Source organism: Dermacentor silvarum, chromosome 3, assembly GCF_013339745.2.
Source record: "Dermacentor silvarum isolate Dsil-2018 chromosome 3, BIME_Dsil_1.4, whole genome shotgun sequence".
Lineage (NCBI taxonomy): Eukaryota > Metazoa > Arthropoda > Arachnida > Ixodida > Ixodidae > Dermacentor > Dermacentor silvarum.
In genome coordinates this window covers 19,225,492-19,244,756 of record NC_051156.1, presented here as the reverse complement: position 1 = coordinate 19,244,756, position 19,265 = coordinate 19,225,492, and the positions used below count along the sequence as shown (strand labels likewise).

The following is a 19,265-nucleotide window of genomic DNA, read 5'->3' as shown; positions in this document are numbered from 1 at the left end:
GACCTCCTCTCCCTCGGGTCCTCCTTCTTGGTAGCTCGCCGTTTTCGTCTGCTCCGTAGAGGTGAGACGCTTTCTCGGGGATGAAGGGGATTATCTCGTCACAGGAAAAGCGCTGGGGCTTGCTTCCCACATTGGAGAGATACAGATTCGAGGAAGATCATAACCCGCCGATGACTCCTTCGCGGAACTTGTGGAAGTGTCAGACCTCTGTCGGGCGGTCAAGTTGACGACCTCCTCTCCCTCGGGTCCTCTTCTTTGGTAGCTCGCCCTTTGCGTCTACTCAGGTCGTAGAGGTGTGACGCTTTCTCGGGGATGAAAGAGGATTATCTCGTCACGGGGACGTGTGCGGGTTTGGTTTCCCACAACTGAGATGCGGAGTTCCAAGCCGATCATAACAGCCTTCATTACGTTCTTTTTTCCCTTCATTATTTTACAAATCCCTTATGTATTTGTCACTTGATCCGTAAGTTGACATTTGTCGCATTCTGCTGTTCGCTGCAGAGAGCTTTTTTGTGTTCTTCACTTCGCACATGATGTTCGTGGAATGCTTCACATTATGTAAGAAACAGCAATTTGGAATGCTGCGCAGCACGTTTGCGAGAAAATCGTTTCTTGGCGCGAGAAAGGAAGTCGGCACACGCCGGTATACGTAGTCTGAATTCAATGTATGTGTGTGCAATTGTGTGAAAGAATGAAGTTATGCTTAGGATTGTTATTCGGGGCGTGCGCAGATTGCTTGAAGCCTTTGTTACGAGCGCAATTAGAGAGAACTTGCAGATTGAGAAGAATGTTGGTAAGCTGTGGCCACGAGGTATTCTGAATAATCACTCCTGCGTAAGTAGCGCATGCATGGCACCGAAGGTTGTTATTCTTTTTTTTTAGCTGCGACAATAGCACGTCACGCTTTTCGCGAAAGCGCGATGTGAAGTGCGTAGGTGAAAATTTGTGCGAAGGCGGCAGAGGAGAAATAACCAATACTTTTTTTTTCAGGTCATGCCGTCCATAGTCAAGTATTACGGGATATTACTGCTGTGTTGCGTGGTGCAGTAACAACGGCAGGACAGGGAGAGAGCATGGTTGGCTGACAACTGCACTGAGCAGCCTTCATTCCTTGTTTGCTATGCAGCCCGAAACTACCACTTAATAAGAAAGGTTAGGCTTCAAAGGACGAGCGTTGTTTTCCTCTTTAATGCTAATGCTGTCGTCTGTAGTTTTACTGTTCTGTTGATTTTTTTTCATAATATCGCCTGCTTGTTCCTTTTGTGAAATTTATTCTCAGCATATGGCACCTGTATTGGTATGTCTTGCACTTTGCAGTGCAACCATCTTTCTGTGCTTGCGTTCATCGAACGTTGCGAAAAAAAGTGTGCATGTGCTTACTGAGAATATGACTTGAAAATAAAATGTAATCTCTTCCAAAACTTGTCATGTTTATTTAAAATGTCTGTATAAACACACAGTGGCATCGTGTGCTTGCTGCTCTGGCGGTACAGCTTACACGAAGCTACTCGATGCATGCAAGCAACGCGTTAAAAAAATCGAAATACAGCCTCCGGGACAAGCACTTGCACGGAAGCGATCTTGGAGGCCGTGTAATTTTTCTGCGCTTTCAATCTCTGAGTCTGTGTAGATTCCACACACCCGCTAGGTGCGCTGCGAACCAAAATCGACCTCAGGGGCCTATGGAAGTGTCCTCGCTTATCCTTGTATATCTTACTCTATGGTCGTTGTGCTTCGAGTGTCACTTGTTTTGTGTAAAGCCCCAATACCTTCGGAAAAGTACCGCCATCCTTCGAACAACGCCGCTTCTCTCTCTGCTGTATCTCCGATTTTTTAAATTTATTTCTTACAAAAACCCGCATTCGCTCCAAGAGCATTACAGCGTGGGGGGGGGGATATAGACTTATTTATACATTTGTGGATGCAAACATTAAACACAGTGTCACACAAGCAAAACAGGGCTTTACAAGGAGGTAAACAAAGGCAATAGATCGCTAGTATCTAGGTATGATACCCGTATAAAACAAAACAAGTACAGAAGTACAGTACAGAAAACATTGTACTGTACAGTACAGAAAACATTGGACGGTGATAGCGCGCGCATTCACTTCTTGATATATATATATATGTATATATATTTTTTTCCGCTTCCGAGCCTTGTCGAAAGTCACTCTGCGCAGCCGCCGTCGCCGGCGGCGGCGTGCGGTGCGAGCCAATCCTGAAAGCGAGTCCGGCCTGTAAGGTTTAACGGGGGCTTTCGAGGGGCGCCACCGTCGACTTGCTTTGAGAAGCAAAGAGTAAAGAATAAATGTCGCAGTTTCGCCCGAAAGGCGAAGCATCGATTGCGATAGCAAATTAGTAGAGCGCTATTTGGAGTAGGGATAGTAGTTTTATCGGCTGCATAAACTTGGACACATTGGCTTACTAACTGAATTAACAATCGTGGTGTCAGCGCGCACAAGCAAACATGAATAGATCACACTGAATGACCGCAGCCAACGACTGTCAAAACGCTGGTAGCAAGCGCAAGTTCGCGCGGTCTATCGCTCCAACGGAAACTGAGCGGCAAATGCACAGCCCATACAAAGGTCAGAGCCGTGTGGAGATAAGAGACGGTGCGGGCGACCGCCGGGCAGAGAAGTTGTTGGCACAAGAGAAGCTGCCCCCCCCCCCCCCCCCCCCACCCTCCCTCTTCCCGTTTCTTGCTTTCGCGTGGGAGATTGAGTGGTAAGATACGCCTTTGGCGCCGGAGCACAGCGCCGCCCCGCCTCCCTCCCTCCCATACCCCAACGGTCTTTCGCGGGACGGTCGCGTTTGCTTTCCGCCGTGCGTTCGCGCTCCGTGATAGCGCGCGTCCCCCGCGCGCTTTCGCTCGCGCATACGGCGCGCGGCGACGATTTTATCGCCCTTGGAATCTATACGGAACCTCACGGCGACGGCGACGCCCACGGCAGAAATCCGGTTGAAGTGTCCATATAATTGCTATCGCAATAAAAAAAAAAAAAAAAAAACAAGCGTTGTAGGCTCTCTCCTCCGCCGTCTCGGCGGAGGAGAGAGTAGATGGTGGCTTTTCCGATATAAGGGCTTTAGTTTTGTGCGCACAAGTTCGCCCAATAAAAAAAAAAGAAAGAGAAAAAAAATTGTGTCACTTGCACTGGAGGCGCAATGCTAAAGACAGCGGAGCTGATGGGCACCTAGCTAGTCCGGGCTTTTGGGCTAGGCTAAGCACTACCAAGCCAACCCCAGAATTTCCCAGAATTTATTGATTATTGATCGGTTATCGATTACCTATTGCTTGGCTATCGACTGGCTATCGATGACTGACCAAGCTCTTAACTATGCTAAGAGCTTGCTTAGCTAGATTTAACCAGGCTCAGCTTCACTAGTTCACATGGGTATGTGCCATTGCACCTCGACCCTTTCTGCACATTTCCTGTTCGCGGTTGGCACATTACGCCCGGCTTAAGCAGCTCCGCTGTTAAAAGTTCCTTTCGTCATTCAGTTATTGACAGTCACTACAGCTTGACAATATGACGTCACCGTAACCTAAAACGTAAACACCGCAATGCCGACTGCTTGTCTCGCGAGTCCATCGACCCGTCGCCGCAAGACGAGCAAGACGACGACACGTTCCTGAGAGCAATACGCGCAGACAGCTTCGCCAAACAGCAACGTGCTGACGCGGAACTAAGAAGCCATGGCCATTTCTTGGAAGGCAAGTCCGACTGTGTCACGATGGCGTTTAAGTGTGGATTGTCGTTTTCGCTACAGAACCACGTCATCGTAAATAAAACTTATGCCCCGTACGCGCTAAATACTTTCCCGTCCTGCACGCCCTGCATGATGATCCGACAACCGTGCACCTACGGTATTCCCGTACGGTCACAAGGATACAAGTATTACTGGCAGCGCCTGACCGCCGACGTTGCCCCTTACGTAAATATATGCCGAGATGGTTAGCGACGCAAAACAGTACCAACAAGGCCAGCTGGATTTCTAAAGCCAATGAAGCCTCCTTGCCGGCCGTTCCAACAAATCGGGATGGACTTAATGGGGCCCTTCCGAAGTCAGCATCTCGCAATAAGTGCGTCATCATCTCTACCAACTACTTTATCCGATACGGCAAAACGAAAGCCCTGCCAAAAGGTAGAGCGGCTGAAGTGGCGTAATACTTCGTTGGAGACATCCTGCTGCGACATGGCTCCCCAGAAGTGCTCGTCACCGGCATAAGAATGTGTTTTACAGCGGAGCTTACTCACGCCAACCTGCAATATAATAGGCATAGAGGACAACCCACTGCCAATCGCAGACAAACGGTCTAACGGAACGCCTGAACAATACACTCGCAGACATGCTAGCAATGCACGTCGACGTCGAACAAAAAGACATGGGATGTTATCCTTCCGTACGTAACGTTCGCTCACAACACGACAATGCAACAAACAACGCGAACGCAAGAAAGCATTCGTTCAAGCTGGTTTACGGAGGGAACCCGACGACGATGCCCGTAACCGATTTTGGACCCTACAAAATCATCCGAGGTATTGGCGCACTGAGCGATGAGTTCGTGCCAGACGGCATTACGCAATCGCAACGGCGCCGCTGACGACATGAAGTAGTTCATACTGTGCGTCTTAAAGGGATACGGACACGAAATCGGAAAATTTTACGAAAATGCTGAAAATGAATCCTCCGTATGTGATTATACCGAAAAGAAGTAGTCACTTAGCTCATTTTTGAGCCGATGGCTTTATTTTTGGCGTTTTTGTGAGCGCGCGCCTCGCCGCCCGACCCGCGGGAGTTGGAAGGCGTGACGTCACGACACCCTCGACGGATAGCCAGCCGGCCGGCCGCGGTCATTTGAAGCGCGCCGACGCCGCCATCGCGAGCACGGATACGAGTTCTGGTGCCTCTACCAGCGATGAGTACACGTCTGGAGACGAGGACCATTCCAACTTGGCAATAAATATTACCTCTTACGGTTACGAGCCTTCCGCGTCAAGCGACGAAGAAGAGCAGGCGGCCGTGGATGTGCCGGTTAGGTAATCGCGAACCGTAGCGAGATTTCGCTCTGCACCAGACACTTCTGCAAGAATTATTTGTCATTTCCTCTGTAAAATTGCTTTTTCAAGAGCGCACGCAGGCGAGGCAACTGCGGGGTACTTCAGCACTGCGTGCCACGGCGGCCGCATTCGATGGGGGCGAAATGCGAAAACACCCGTGTACTTAGATTTAGGTGCACGTTAAAGAACCCCAGGTGGCCCAAATTTCCGGAGTCCCCACTACGGCGTGCCCCATAATCAGATCGTGGTTTTGGCACGTAAAACCCGATAATTTGATTTTTTCAGCACTGCGTGGATGACTGACTAGTAGTTTATGCCGACAGATGGCAGCACCTGTCTGTCGTGCTGCCCAGTTTGTTTGTTTTTTTCTGTGGAGAAGCAGAGCTGTGTGTGTGTCTGATCTCGTGAGTCGCGCTCGCTAGCCTTGTATTGTTTTACTATGCTTTGCCTACATATTTAAAGACGTTACTGCCTTCGTGCCCAGCCTTGGGAATCGCGCCCCAGACACACTGCACGCTGCACACTGCGCAAGAAGTGTGAGGGCGAGTGAACTTGGTGAACTGCAAGTGAGCGAAAATAGTACCGACATCTTTTCGCCTCCTCCATGCGTTTTCGTGAGAAGACCGATGGCGCAGCGTCAGGCTTTAAGCATTGCCTTTTGAGCGGCATGCCGGGGCTTTTCAGCACAGCCGGGCTGGTCACATAATCATCGTCGACGAAGTGGTCCGCGCAAATGAAGTCATCTTTAGAGGTCTCCAGGCTGTGCGTGATGGCTGACAGGCAGGTATCCAAATTTTACGCACCTTCTCGTCTCTGGGAAACGTGTGCGACGGCGTGTCACGACCGACGATGCTGTTATAACAGCAATGCATGTCTAGGCATTTCCGTCCTCCGCGGGAAGGCGCATGTCAGACGCACCACCTGCGTGGAGCGCCGACGGGGATAATGTTTCGGACGGACCACGTGCGAAGATCGCCGAAAGGGGTTAAACAAACGCTGCAAGGCACCGACACCCCCGGAAACACCGCGGAGACTGTGGCCGACCATGGCCGCGCGCGTGCGCGCGGGTGGGTGTTATGACGTCAAATTTCAGCTTCCGGCGGCCGCTTGGAGGCAAGGTGCAACAGAAAATCGCTAAAAAAAGAAGTTTCTCGTTCTTTTTTTTCAAAGCCGCTTGTTGCATTCGTCATTTTCAACAGCTCAACTTTTGTTCCGACGCAAGAAACCACCCGCCAACTTTTGTGTCCCTTTAAGCCGTTTTACCAGCGCTCTCTGGGACTTGACGTATTTCGTTGTTGCTTTGATATTTTTCTTTAATAAGTGTGCTTTTGTTTTTAAGAGCTGAGCGCTTAGGCACCCGTTCCTGCGTTGAGCGGCGGCCTTGGCGTCTGCGTAACCGGCAGAAGGAATGGGCCCACCGAAGCATGAAAAAAATGTCACAGTTTCGCCCTAAGGGCGAAGCAATGAATGCGATAGCAACACAGCAATGTCATACGAAGTAAGGTGAGCGGCTTTGGTAGCAATATGAATTGTAGTAAACATGAGCTGATTAAGTAAGCAGGTGTGCTGCGGCGTAAGTAGACCGACATGAAGAGAGACTCGATGACCACGAGAAGGCGCGTGTGAAACGGTGGTGTTGATGAGAAGCGCTTCCCGTGGGCAGCGCGTGCGAAGGGACACACCTGTAGCGCTGCACTGCCGACCCGGGCAGCATTGCATGTGTAGCGTGCGTTGGAAAATGTGGCCCGACTGTTACTAACTGATCGAACGAGCGTGGTGTGAGCGCGCGCAAACAAACATGAATAGATCACATTGAATGACTGCAGACGACTGTCAAAACGCTGGCAGCAAGCGCATACGCCGCAGCAGCGGGCGAAGGTACGTGCGGTCTATCGCTTCAACGGAAACTGAGTGGCGAATGCACGGCGCATAAAGGTCAGAGCCGTGTGGAGATAAGCGACGGTGCGAGCGATGAGCGCGGTTGTTGGCAGAGTAGAAGTGCGCCCCCCCCCCCCGCTCCCTCCGGCGCTGGCTTCCCGCTTCCTTGCTTGCGCGTGGGAGATTGAGTGCGTTCGCTCTCCGTGATAGCGCGCGTCCCCGCACGCTTCCGCTCGGGCATACGGCGCGCGGCGAAGATTTTATCTATAGGGAACCTCACGGCGACGGCGACGCCGACGGCAGAAATCCGGTTGAAGTGTCCATATAATTGCTATCGCAATAAACGAGAACGAAAACGGAGCGTAGCGGAGGATGAAAGACGGCGATAGCGAAGAGGAAAGCAGAGGAGAGTATAGTGAAAGGGTGAAAAGAAAAGCGGGGTGCCGCACGAGATGTGCTCCAAGGCGGCGACCCGCTACAGGATGGAGCCATAGTAGAGTGCCCCGTCAGCACCGATACCACATATGGAAACAAAGCGCTGGCGTCGGCGTCGAACCCACTGCGCATGCGCTAATTCGCCTGCGCTGCCGCCGCTAGAGAGTGCGCTTCGCGTGAGCCATGCGTTCCCATGTTCACGCTTTCTGTCTGAGCAGTGGGTGACGCAAGCGGTGTAAGTGCTGCGGCTGCCGTTGCTGCTAAGCGAGCTGCCCGAGCAAAGGCTCAGCGCTGCCGCCGGAAGGACCCTGCCGTTCAGATTCAAATTGTTTCCCTTATTATATCGCGAATTCAAAATACCTGAACAGCAGTGTTCAAATTTCACATTATGGAGTATCGTAATCGTCGGTGAATTTTTGGTCTCGTGTTTGTAGCATGAGGACGATGCCTTTAGGAGGGGTGAATTTACGCGCGTACTCGTTTATATTTTTCTGTTGACCGCCTTTCTACGGCGAACAAATGTAAAAAAGATATTGGTCAGCGGAAGACGCGTTTGCATGTATCAGAACATTTTCAATTGTTATCATCGATTCTATATGTTGTCTATGTTGTCACCGAACCCTGTGTAATCAGATTACAAGCGTGATGCGAATAGTGTTGTACATTCAGTTAGGCCCCACGTATTACGCTGGAATCTACAACGAGTCATGTTTAGGCCATTTTATGTTTGAACACACAGCTCCCGAACTACTTCCGATTAAGCGCTACGGAACAACAGAAGTTACAATAGCCTGTAAACATATCGAGCGCTCGAGCTTGCACCTGTTTAGGCTGTATAGCAAAATTCTTCAGAAATGATTTTTACTGCTGAGTACAATAAGAAGGCTGCATATGTTCACTTTCACTGTCAAAAATGCTTGACCGGAAGTTTTCTGGGATCATGGAAACAGTGCTTCCACAAGGCTGATTAAAAAAGGTCTATAAATATGCGATTTCGACGAAGCCGACTGTGCTCGCCGCTGTGCATTGAGTGTCGCTTGTTTTTGATAGCGCAGGTTCGCCCAGAAAACAGTTAGTTTTCGTTGTTCACAGTTTTCTTGCTTCTTCACTGTCACGTGAGGGTATAAAAAGAGCCTTCCTTACCGAAAATGTTCCTCGAAGGATCGTACGTGCACGACAAGTCGAAGACCGAGTGCCTCCACCTGGATGTAGAAAAACAGAACCCGAGTCCATGAAGTCAAGGTTACCGCTGCAGTCTTCCAGTTTTGGACCTTTGTCTGTATATTTTCTATGCTGTAATATTAGTAACCTGAAGTGGAAGTAATCATAAATATGGATTGATTGATGAATAGCACACTATTATATGCTGTAACTTTCTTTCCTCGTAAATACGACGGGTCGCGTTGATTAACAGAGATGATTAATGATCGCACAGCAGTTGAAGAACGAGTTAGCACTAAGTACACGTCGATGTCTTCCTCTACCAGCTTGAACAGTGTAGCGTAGTATTTTCCTGCTGAAAACGAAGCCCGCGGAGTGAGTCACTTGTAGTTTGTCTCCTACTGGCCGGACTTTCGTTAATCTGTGCAAAGACGAATTCTGGTGCATGTTCCTTTGGGAACACTACAGAAAGATTCGCCTGATAAAGAGGTGATGACGCTGAACACTGGCCCAACTACTGCCAATATGCCACGCGCTGAAATTTCACCGCCCAGATGAAGAACATTCGATTTCCTCTAAAGGTCAGCGCTTTTGTCAGCCATGAAGATACGTTAACGTCGTAGAAAATCTTCATGGATCACATCAAAATGTGTTTGTGCGATGCAACCGCAAAAAATAAAAAAATAAACGGACTGTTGGTGCAGCGGTCTCAAGAGCCAAGGGAGACGTGCACAACGTAGATATAAGAAATACTGACGTTGCGCCAGCGGTGGATCCCCATATGACAGACCAGGACACCTTCAAGGTCGAGCACCTCCAAGAATTGTCAAGGGGGTCCTTCAGAATTTGTCTACAGGCAAGGACATTTTGCACACCCTGACGGATGTAATCAAGACCTGTAGGACCTTCGAGTAGCTTAAAGTGTCCCTCAGCAGATTTGCCATTGCAAGCAGACAAGCGTAGCCGTAGGTAACGTGGTGGCGATCGCGTCTGCAGAGTTTGTCGCATGACACCTCAGTTTTGCCGGTTAGCCAGCGTCGCTACTGTCTCCAGCGTCGACATGAGCCCGTTGCCCTACAATCTTTCATCGACTGTACGGTAAATCGTGTGCGAGAAATTTAGCTGACGTGAGGTTGCACTCCTTCAGACTGCAGATGTCTTTAATAAACAGAGCAGATGCATCAATGTTTTGCCGCTGAATTCTACCGACATTACCTCGCGCCGGCAACAAGAGCATCATGGCCTGTGAAGCGGACCCAAGCTATGAAGCACGCGATGTTACGATGGAAATTCGGGCACGTTGGTTTTGCATATCTATGTAATAAGCGGGAAAATAATGACCATACACGTCACTTCCAACAAATTTATTCCGAGTAAAACAGACTATTTTCTCCGAGGAAACAGACTCCGAGGGCAGTCGCGTTGAAATAGTGCAGTTTTTTGGGCGGTAATGATATGAATCCTACACTCACGCAACGCTTGTCTGCTTGAATGATTCTTTTTGTCTCAATTATGGATCTCACCCTCTTATATCGCGACTTCTAGCAACAAGAAAGCATTCGGCAAAATTTGGCGCGCACTAGATGATTTGCGAAGTGACCTTCTCCGCCGTTCCTGACCTTGTTTTGGTGCTATCATTCAAACATTGCTCTGTTTGACCTCCTTCACCGCGACAACGGTATTTAAACAGCACGACCACCCGACCTACTTGCTATTGTGGTTTACGACGAAATTTGCTTTGCGAGCGCAAGGTTTCGTCACAGCCCGAAAAGCGCACAGAAGATCACCTTTACATCTACTCGCTGTTCTTTTTCTTGGTGTTCTTTTTTTCTTTCAAACAGTGTCACACACGGTGTAAATTACGCCCAGCTTTTCTTTTTCTCGAGGTTTTTCTACATTAGGTTCTACTTCAGCTTCTATTCTGCTACAGAGATCATAACGTGCCATGGGTATCCTGCCGCCTTCAAACGGTAAATTTGTTTTAAAAAGTTCTCCCGTGCTCGGTGTAGACGCGACTTCTTAAAAGAAGTCGCAGATCAACCCGAAAAGCGAAGCGTCGATTGCGATAGCATCTATAAGAAGTAAGGATAGCAGTGTAACAATATCTGGTACGCGGGAGTGGCAAACAAAAAGTCGGAGTTTCGACCGAAAGGCGAAGCATCAATTGCGATAGCAACTATACGAAGTAAGGATAGTAGTGTCATAATATCTGGTACGCTGGAGTGGCCAACAAAAACGAAGGAGGACAGTGCGCCGCACGGTGGTGAAGAGGACACCAACTCTTGGCCAATCGCCGTGAGTGGGTATGTGCCAAAGACCTTAAGGTCATGATCATCATCGACACCGATTTGTGTGCGGCGGCAGTGGCGCCTCGAAAAGCGTGGCTCGAGAGAGCGTGGCGTGTGCAGTGTGCGAGGTTCGGCGTTCGAAGGCAGAGCTTCTTCGCTGGGCGTCCGGCCCATAGGCGCTGTCGCCGCCCACGCCACTACGCCTGCAACCGACGCTCTCACCAGCTGAGAGACCACCTCGTCCGGTTCTCCCGCTGGACAAGCGGCCTTGCTGTGCGAGCATTCGGGAGAGCGGAACCACCTCGCCCGCTGCGGATGTGACCCGGTAGCCTGCTGCTGTGTGCTCCCGACCCCGCCGTCGGAAAATCGGGCACGCAGAAGCTCCCGTTCGTCGACCGTGGCGCAAGGCCACCTCTACTCGGCCACACGCCTGCCGTACGACCCTGCTGTCCCAAACCGCGACGTCTCCGACATGGCGACACATTAACCGTAGGCCGCATATTAGTTTTGACTAATTCACATAAGTTGCCTGGAATGTACTTTAGGAACCAACGCGTGTGTGTGTGCTATTTCTATGCGTAAATGTGTCTAATACAAGCATGACGTGTGTTTGTACTTCTACGTACTGCATCTATTTCTTTCTGGAGGAATAAGGATTATAAACAGGGATAAGGTGCCTCAGAAAGGCTGGCCAACGTTTTGATAGGAGGACCTATCTTCGTCAAAGGCGGCCTCGTCATCCTCGGCGGGTTAGTTTTAAAGGGTTAGTGGAGTGACGTCACGTCGATGTCGGCTGTGGCTGGCTGTAAAGGGAGAGACTGAAAAGAGAATGAGCGCTGCCGCTTGACTGGATAGGCGCGGTTTCTAAGACGAGGGGACAAGAGCGGGAGAGCGAGAAAGCGGAAAAAAAAAGAAAAATTTAAAAAAAGAAAGGAAAGAGAAAAAACGTCAGAGGGGGTTGGGGGAGCCAGAGGCGAGTGAGCGTTCGGAGGTGTCGTGGTCGGCGTGCGTTTGGGGTCCCTGAAGAGCCGGTCAGTGTGCAGGTGACAATACGAGTTGAAAGCATGACTTGAGTAGCGTAGCATCAAGACATCGGGCAATTTTGTGGTTAACAGGGAGCAGCTTGGTCCGTCAAGGGACGTTAGCCTCACTAGTTCGCCGTAGCGTCGTCGCGGCGGTATACAGAATTGGCGAGACCCTGTGTGGTCAAGGCGCCGAAAAAGGTATCCTGGCGTCTGGGATTTTGGACTGTCTCGGTGTGGATCTTGTGTGAAAAAAAAAACCGGCACAGGAGGGTGACAGTGTAGAAAAAAATATAATTAGAAATTTAAACATGGGGGGGAGACAGGTGTACCTGGAAAAGCGCTCGTATGGTTGATCAATGCGTACAAGCATGGAGGACGATAATAAATTGAGTGGTAGGGGAGATGCAGGGAAGAACTGGAAATGGAAGAATAGGTGAGGTTGAGCATCGAGATTAGCTGGAGGTTTAACTTGTTTTGCGCCTTTGTTAATGGTATAACAATTTAAGGTTTATGTTACTGCTTTTAGCGATTCTAAGTTGCCACGTGATAAATTCATCCCCGTCGGGTGCAGGCATTTAAACTTGTGTATGAGGTATGATTCTGTATATTTTCTCTCGCGAGGTGAACGAAAATTTGTTTGTAGTATATAGAGTCTTGCTTCATCAAATATATGGCCGTGCTCATTGAAGTGGCTGGCTACTGCTTTAGGTAAATTGTGTTTTGTATCTGCGCGATGGCCGTTGAGTCTCGTGTGCATTTCTTGTCCAGTCTCACCTATGTATTGCTTGTTACAAGCGGCACATTCTAGACAGTAGACTACGTTGCTTGACGTGCAGGTCAAATTCGAAGTTACCTTGTGAATGTAATCTGAAGCTGTACTTTTTACTGTAGCAGTAGATTGGATATGTTTGCATGTGGAACACCTGGAGTGGCCACAGGGACCGGATGTTGGCTTCGTCTTTGTCCTTAGTTTGACGTGTACAAGAATGTCCTTGAAATTACTGTTCCGTCTGTAGGCTACTCTGGGCGGGTCGGGAAAGATCTTATTAAGTTTCTGGTTGCTGGTGAGAATTGGGTGGTATTTACTGAGGATATTGTTCACGTTGGGGAGTGCGTTTGAGAATTTAGTAGTAAGAAGAGGCGTTGTTGTCCTTGTGATCTTAGGGCGGGGTTTGCGGACCTTGGCTCGATCAAGCTTGGTTGCAGCGGTGTAGGCTTTCTGAAGGGCAGTGTTCGGGTAGTTCCTGCTTGATAGGGTTTCCTTAAGGTGATCGAGTCTGTCTATGTAGTCATGGTTTTCAACGCAAATGCGACGAAGTCGTGTGGCTTGGCCTTTAAAGATACGTTGTTTGCAATGCCTCGGATGGTGGCTTGTATAATCTAGGTACTGTTGTTTATCAAAAAGTGTTCTATACAGCGTTGTCTTTAGTGTCCCATTATTAATATATATTGTTGTGTCCAGAAAGATTATGCGCTCATTTGAAGATTCCGATGTGAATTTTATTGTTGTGTGAAAAGAATTTAGGAAAGTTACAAATTTATCTAAACTTTCCTGACCATGTTCCCATATTATGAATATATCGTCTATGTATCGTAGGTATGTGTGGGGCTTGTGGGTGCAACGAGATAGGAAATCCGTTTCTAGAGTACCCATAAATATGTTCGCGTAGGTTGGTGCAAAAGGTGTGCCCATACTTGTCCCATGTATTTGTAGATAGTAATTTTCCTCAAATTCGAAGTAATTATATGTCAGAACTAGTTCAAGAAGAGACAAGTATACTTCAATAGAGTGTTGTGCAGTGTGTTTGGACAGCGTTTCTTTTATCGAGTTTAAACCATCAGGGATTGGAATGTTGGTGTACAGGGCCGTGACGTCTAGTGTTGCGAGAATTATGTTTTGCGTTAGTGCGCCTTTTGTATTAATGTCCTCTATAATTCTGAGTAGATGGGGGGTATCTTGTACAAATGACGCAAATGTTTTCGGAAAGTCACCAAGGAAGTGGTTAAGAAATGTGGAGAGGCTTTCTGTCGGGGTGTTGTTCGATACTATCGGACGCCCTGGGATATTAGCGGTGTGAAATTCAGTGGGTGGAATTTTATGAATTTTCGGAAGGAGGTAGAAGCGTCCTGCAGCTTTGTTGCTTGGTTTAAGAAATTTGAATTCTGACGGTGTTATCAATTCATCATCCAAAAGTGATTTCAGCCTGTTCGTAATTTTCAGTGTGTATGGTAACGTCGGATCGTTGTCTAGCTTACGGTAATGTTCAGGGTTGTTTAGCTGTCTGTAAGCCTCGTGCTTGTACTTATCTATTGGCCAAATAACTATACTTCCACCCTTATCTGCTTCCTTAATGACAATGTCGTTCCGGCAACTAAGATTTGAAATGATACGATTCTCTGATAAAGTTATGTTTTTAGGTCGCTTAGCTGTCGTGGATTGGCTTATAATTTCTTTAGTGACAGTTTTGAGGTATAGGTCGAGTTCTACGGCTTGTTCTGGTTCAGGAGTCCAAGTAGATTGGGCTCTAAGTGGGGTCGTCCCGGTGTCTGGTGCGCTGTTGTCGGCGAAAAAATGTCTTATCCGCATTCGTCGAGAAAATTCCGAAAGATCCTTGTGAAGCTCAAATTCATTTATTGTGTTGTTCGTGGGACAAAAGTTTAGGCCCTTGCTAAGTACGTCTATTTCTTCCCTACTTAATGTTTTTGAAATGTCTACAACATTATACTGATTTAATTTTGGGGAGCCTTCAACCACGTCTGATATTTGTAGATTCGAGCTCCCTTTTGTTGGCGTGAGGTAGCCGTTTGCCTGGAAGGTTGTTTTCTGATTGAAGTTCGCTTTCTTCCTCTGTTTTTGAACCAGTTTTCGAGACTGTGCTTCGTGGTACTGTTCTAAATCTTTTATCTCATCCGGTGTCAGAGCTATGTTCTGAAGTCTATGGCTAAAACTTTCAAGTTGTTCTTCGCAGTGTCCGTGAGGTGCTTCGCACTTAACGCTCTTAATGCTTGATTATTCCTAACTTTTACATTATCATGTTGGTTTATTTTTAACCGGTTTTGATCAATTCTGCACTTGTCTTGACCATGTTATTTCGCGTGACCACGACGACATGAGGGGCCCCGAAAGTGTGTCGCACTTAAACATCACGCGCCATTCCACTGCTGTGAAGGTGGATTACCAGTGAAGCATCTTAGCACATGACATATAGGTGATACAGAATTTAGATCAAAGGTATGGGCAAAGTGTATTTCTCTTGATCGGCGACTGTGGTTATCCCAACACGCAAACACTTTTCTTTTGATCGGCGGTCTTGATCGGCGGCATACATTCGCGTGGAAGACTACCGCCACCTCGGAGATCCAGATGATACTAAACACGGGTGACGGGACCGCCAAGCCGGGATAGCGGAAGGAAATTAGGCACCTAAGCGCTTGGAACGATGACGAGGGAAGAACGATGCGAGCGTACACGTGGCCGACGCGGGTCGCACAGCCGCAAATCTCTGAGAAACCCTTATCTACCTGAGTGTCTACAGATTGTGAAAATGGTGCCCATTGATAAGTAAGCTACTGAAGATGCATATCCAAGCGATGAGACGTACAAACTTTTACACAGAATGAAGAAACTTTGTATCATATTCGGGATCTGGGTTTTTGTACACGCATATGTGTTGACGGGCACGAAAAATGCATAGAGACCCTAAGCATAAACAGTTTTGCTGTAAAAAAAAGCAAGGACGAAAACACCTTCAAACGAGAATTGAACCGTAGGTCGCAACATTGCAGGCAGAGACGTTACCACAACGCCACCGCTGAAACTCGCCAGCTGGCTATTTTAGTTGCGATATTAACCACTGCCTCAAAAGTGGTAAGGACTTTGCCGCATTATTTTTGCTGATTACGGCGTTTCGAAGGCCGATTGTCGTGCGCTTTACCTACATTGTACTATAACCTCTTGTTCTATAACATATTTACCGCCTAGAGCCGCTTCTAAACGCCTCTTCCCTAGAGTGAGGAGCGCCCCACAATGCGTGCATTTTACATTGATTGCCGTAGAAGTGCATTACGTCACGTACCCCTGAAGTGAAAGTTCTTAGTTCGTACATGTGCATAATGACTGGAAAGTGTGCATGCAGATAATCAGCTCTGTAGGTATTTAAACCAGTGTATTGTGAAGGTAGTGGGAAGCTTCGCCGAATGCGATGGCGGAAGACCATGCTCCCTATGCATTCGCCAATTCGCCAAAGGTGACAAACTGGATTGGTCGCGCGCAGTAGTAGTAGTAGTAACAACTTTATTTATCCTTTTTACAAGGAAAGGGGCAGCGGGGTAGAGGGGGGAAGGGGTCTACTCGAGGTAGTCCTCCGCTACCCTCTCAGCCCACCCCAGGATGGCCTCCTGAACGTCGGGCCTGGAGCTGCGCAAGGCAGCCCCCCACTGCTCCTCACTAGTAATTAAATTATTAAGGGGAGGGGGTAATGAGTGTTGAGGGCATCCCCACATTATGTGGTCGAGATTGGCCTTGGCCGCTGAGCAGAAGCGGCGGCAGGCCGGGGAAGGGTAGAGAGAAGGGTGAATGACGTGTAGAAAGTGAGGGGAGGGAAACGTGCGAGTCTGTAGCTGCCGCCACAGGATCTCGCGTTTACGTGGAGAATTACGTGCCAAGGGAGGAAATGTCAGACGATCGAGTGTATAATGTGCACAGATGTCGTGGAATGTGAGAAGGCGATCTCGCGCGGAAAGCGGCTTCTCGAAAGCAACGATTTGCGACTCACCTAATGCCCGCGCCCGGTCCGTTAATCCTCGGGCGCTGGCGTGAGCCACCTCGTTGCCGGCGAGACCCGCGTGTGCTGGGGTCCAAATCAGGCCTACGTCTTGTGTGGGAGGGCGAGAGAGGGTTAGGGAAAGGGCTTGCCTTGACACCCTGCCCGCTCCGAAATTGCTGATGGCTGTTTTTGAGTCGCTGACAATGACGGAGGAATTTGGAATAGTGAAAGCCAGGGCTATGGCCGCCTCCTCCGCCTCCTCCGGAGAAGAAGCATAGACAGAGGCGGCCGTAGCTAACTGGCCATGCGAATTTATTACTGAGAGGGCATATTTGGAGCCAGTGCTATATTCGGCGGCGTCGACGTAGAGCACGTCGGTTGAATTGGAGAATTTTCTGTGTAGGGCCTTGGCCCTTTGCCTCCTGCGTGGGATGTGATGTATAGGGTGCATGTTTTTAGGGAGTGGTGGAATGTGTAAATTCGCGTGTATGTGGTGTGGAATGGTGTGTTTGGGGTGAGTGAGAGATGGTGGAGAAATGCCTAAGGAGTTGAGAATGTGTCGTACGGTTTTCGATTTGGAAAGGCGGGTTTGTTGGGAGGTGAGATGGGCTTCGACGAGCTCGTCGAGTGTGTTGAAGGTACCGGTCTGCATGAGCCGTTCTGTGGACGTGCGTAGTGGGAGGCCTAGGGCGAATTTATAGATTTTGCGAAGGAGGGTGTTGACCTTGTCAGTCTCCTTTCTGAGAAGGTGTAAGTATGGGAGTGTGTAAGTTACCTTTGTGATGACAAAGGCGTGTATTAGTCGGAGAAGATCATTTTCCCACAGACCGCCGTGTCGGTTGGACACGCGGCCGAGCAGTCTGAGAGTGTTGTCGACGGTGGATTGGAGTGTCTGTAGGGTGTGCGTGTTGTGTCGATTGCTCTGAATATGCAGACCGAGAACCCTGAGCTTGTCTACCCTGGGGACATGTTTGTTGCCGAGGAGGATGTGGATGTCGGGAGTGTGTCTACGGTTGCCGGTGTGGGCAGGAAGGAGAAGGATTTCAGATTTCTCGGGGGAACAGACGAGACCCATGCGTCCCGCTATGGCCTCCACCTTATCGGCGGCGGCCTGCAGTACGTCTTGAATCTCACCGTCTGAGCCACCTGTGACCCAGAGGGTGATGTCGTCCGCGTATAGGGAGAAGTTCAGCCCTGGGATGGTCTTAAGGGAGCGTGCCAGGTGGAGCATGGCGAAATTGAAGAGCAGGGGAGATAGCATGGACCCCTGGGGCGTGCCAAAGCTCGCAAGGTGATAGGTAGGGGATTGCTCCGCGCCAATAAATATTGTCGCGGTGCGGTTGCAGAGGAATGCGGCAATGTAATTGTGGATCCTTTCGCCTACCCCAAGAAGGTTTAGCTCCCGAAGTATGACGCAATGATCCACATTATTAAAAGCGCCATGAAGGTCAAGACCCAGAATTGCTTGTGTGTCGTGAGAAGGGTTAGGTGTCAAGATGTCGTGCTTCAAGCGAAGCATAACGTCCTGGCACGACAGGGCGCGGCGGAATCCCACCTTCTCTGGTGGAAAGAGGTTGTTCTCCTCAATATATTTATTGAGGCGGTTGAGGATAATGTGTTCGAAAGTTTTGCCAATGCATGAGGTGAGTGAGATTGGTCTGAGGTTTGACGTGTTTACGGGTTTGTGGGGTTTGGGAATAAAGATGACTTTGGCATCCTTCCACGAGGATGGAAGGGTGCCAGTGTCGAAGCAGTGGTTGAAGTATGTTGTGAGTGCCTTGACAGAATTGTCGTCCAGGATTCGGAGAATTTTGTTATTTATCTGGTCGGGGCCAGGAGCGGAGGTCGTGCGGAGGTTAGCCAACGCGTGGCGCACCTCGGCTTCTGTGATCGGTGTAGCAAGGTCCGGATTAGGTATGCCGATGTAGTGGGGAATGGAGAAACGACGTGCGGGGGGAAGGTGTTTTTCTCGAAGCTCAGCAAAGAGTCCCTTTAAGTTGTCTTTGTGAGCGTGTAAGAGTTTGTTTATATGATGGTTGTGTTGTGTGCGTGAGGTGGTGGGATCTATGAGGTGTCGTAATAGTTGCCACGTCCGCTTACTACCAAGCTGACCGTGCATGCTATCGCATATTTGGCCCCACTGTTGGTTAGTCAGCTGGGTGGCATATGTTTGAATTTGGAGATCGAGCTGAGCAATTCTAAGTCTCAACCTTCGATTGTGGCGGTGCTTTTTCCAGCGTTTCAGGAGAGATGCCTTGGCTTCCCACATGTGTAGGAGCCTGGCATCGACTGTGGGGAGCGGTGTGTCAAGAGGGAGGGTTGTGGTGTGTGCCTGTGTATCGGCGTGGAGTTGTTGGACCCATTCCGTGATGTCGGCAATGTCGGCAGGGGCGGAAATTTGCCTTGCATCGCGGAACTGGTCCCATTTAGTGAGATTGAGGGGCTTTGGTGCGAGGACTTTGTGGCGGAACAGTAAGGTTGTTTGGATGATGTAATGACCGCTGCCGAGGTTGATTTGTAAGTTAGTCCAGTTGGCGTGCTGGATTCTGTGTGTGAGTGTTAGGTCGGGGAAGTATCCCTGGAAACGCTGTTACCAAGTCGTGTGGGTATGTCAGTGTCGTTATGGAGTGTAAGGCGGTGATTTTGTAT

General features: G+C 49.1%; 1 protein-coding gene across 1 annotated transcript in view; it reads right to left on the bottom strand.

Moving 5' to 3' along the window:
- The window catches only part of LOC119445361 (neprilysin-4), a 191,880-nt gene that overhangs the window by 97,987 nt on the left and 74,628 nt on the right, over positions 1-19,265 (bottom strand). Inside the window, exon 6 of the mRNA XM_037709669.2 lies at positions 8,520-8,578. Coding sequence (XP_037565597.1) covers positions 8,520-8,578 — 59 coding nt within the window. The remainder of the gene's footprint in view (positions 1-8,519; positions 8,579-19,265) is intronic.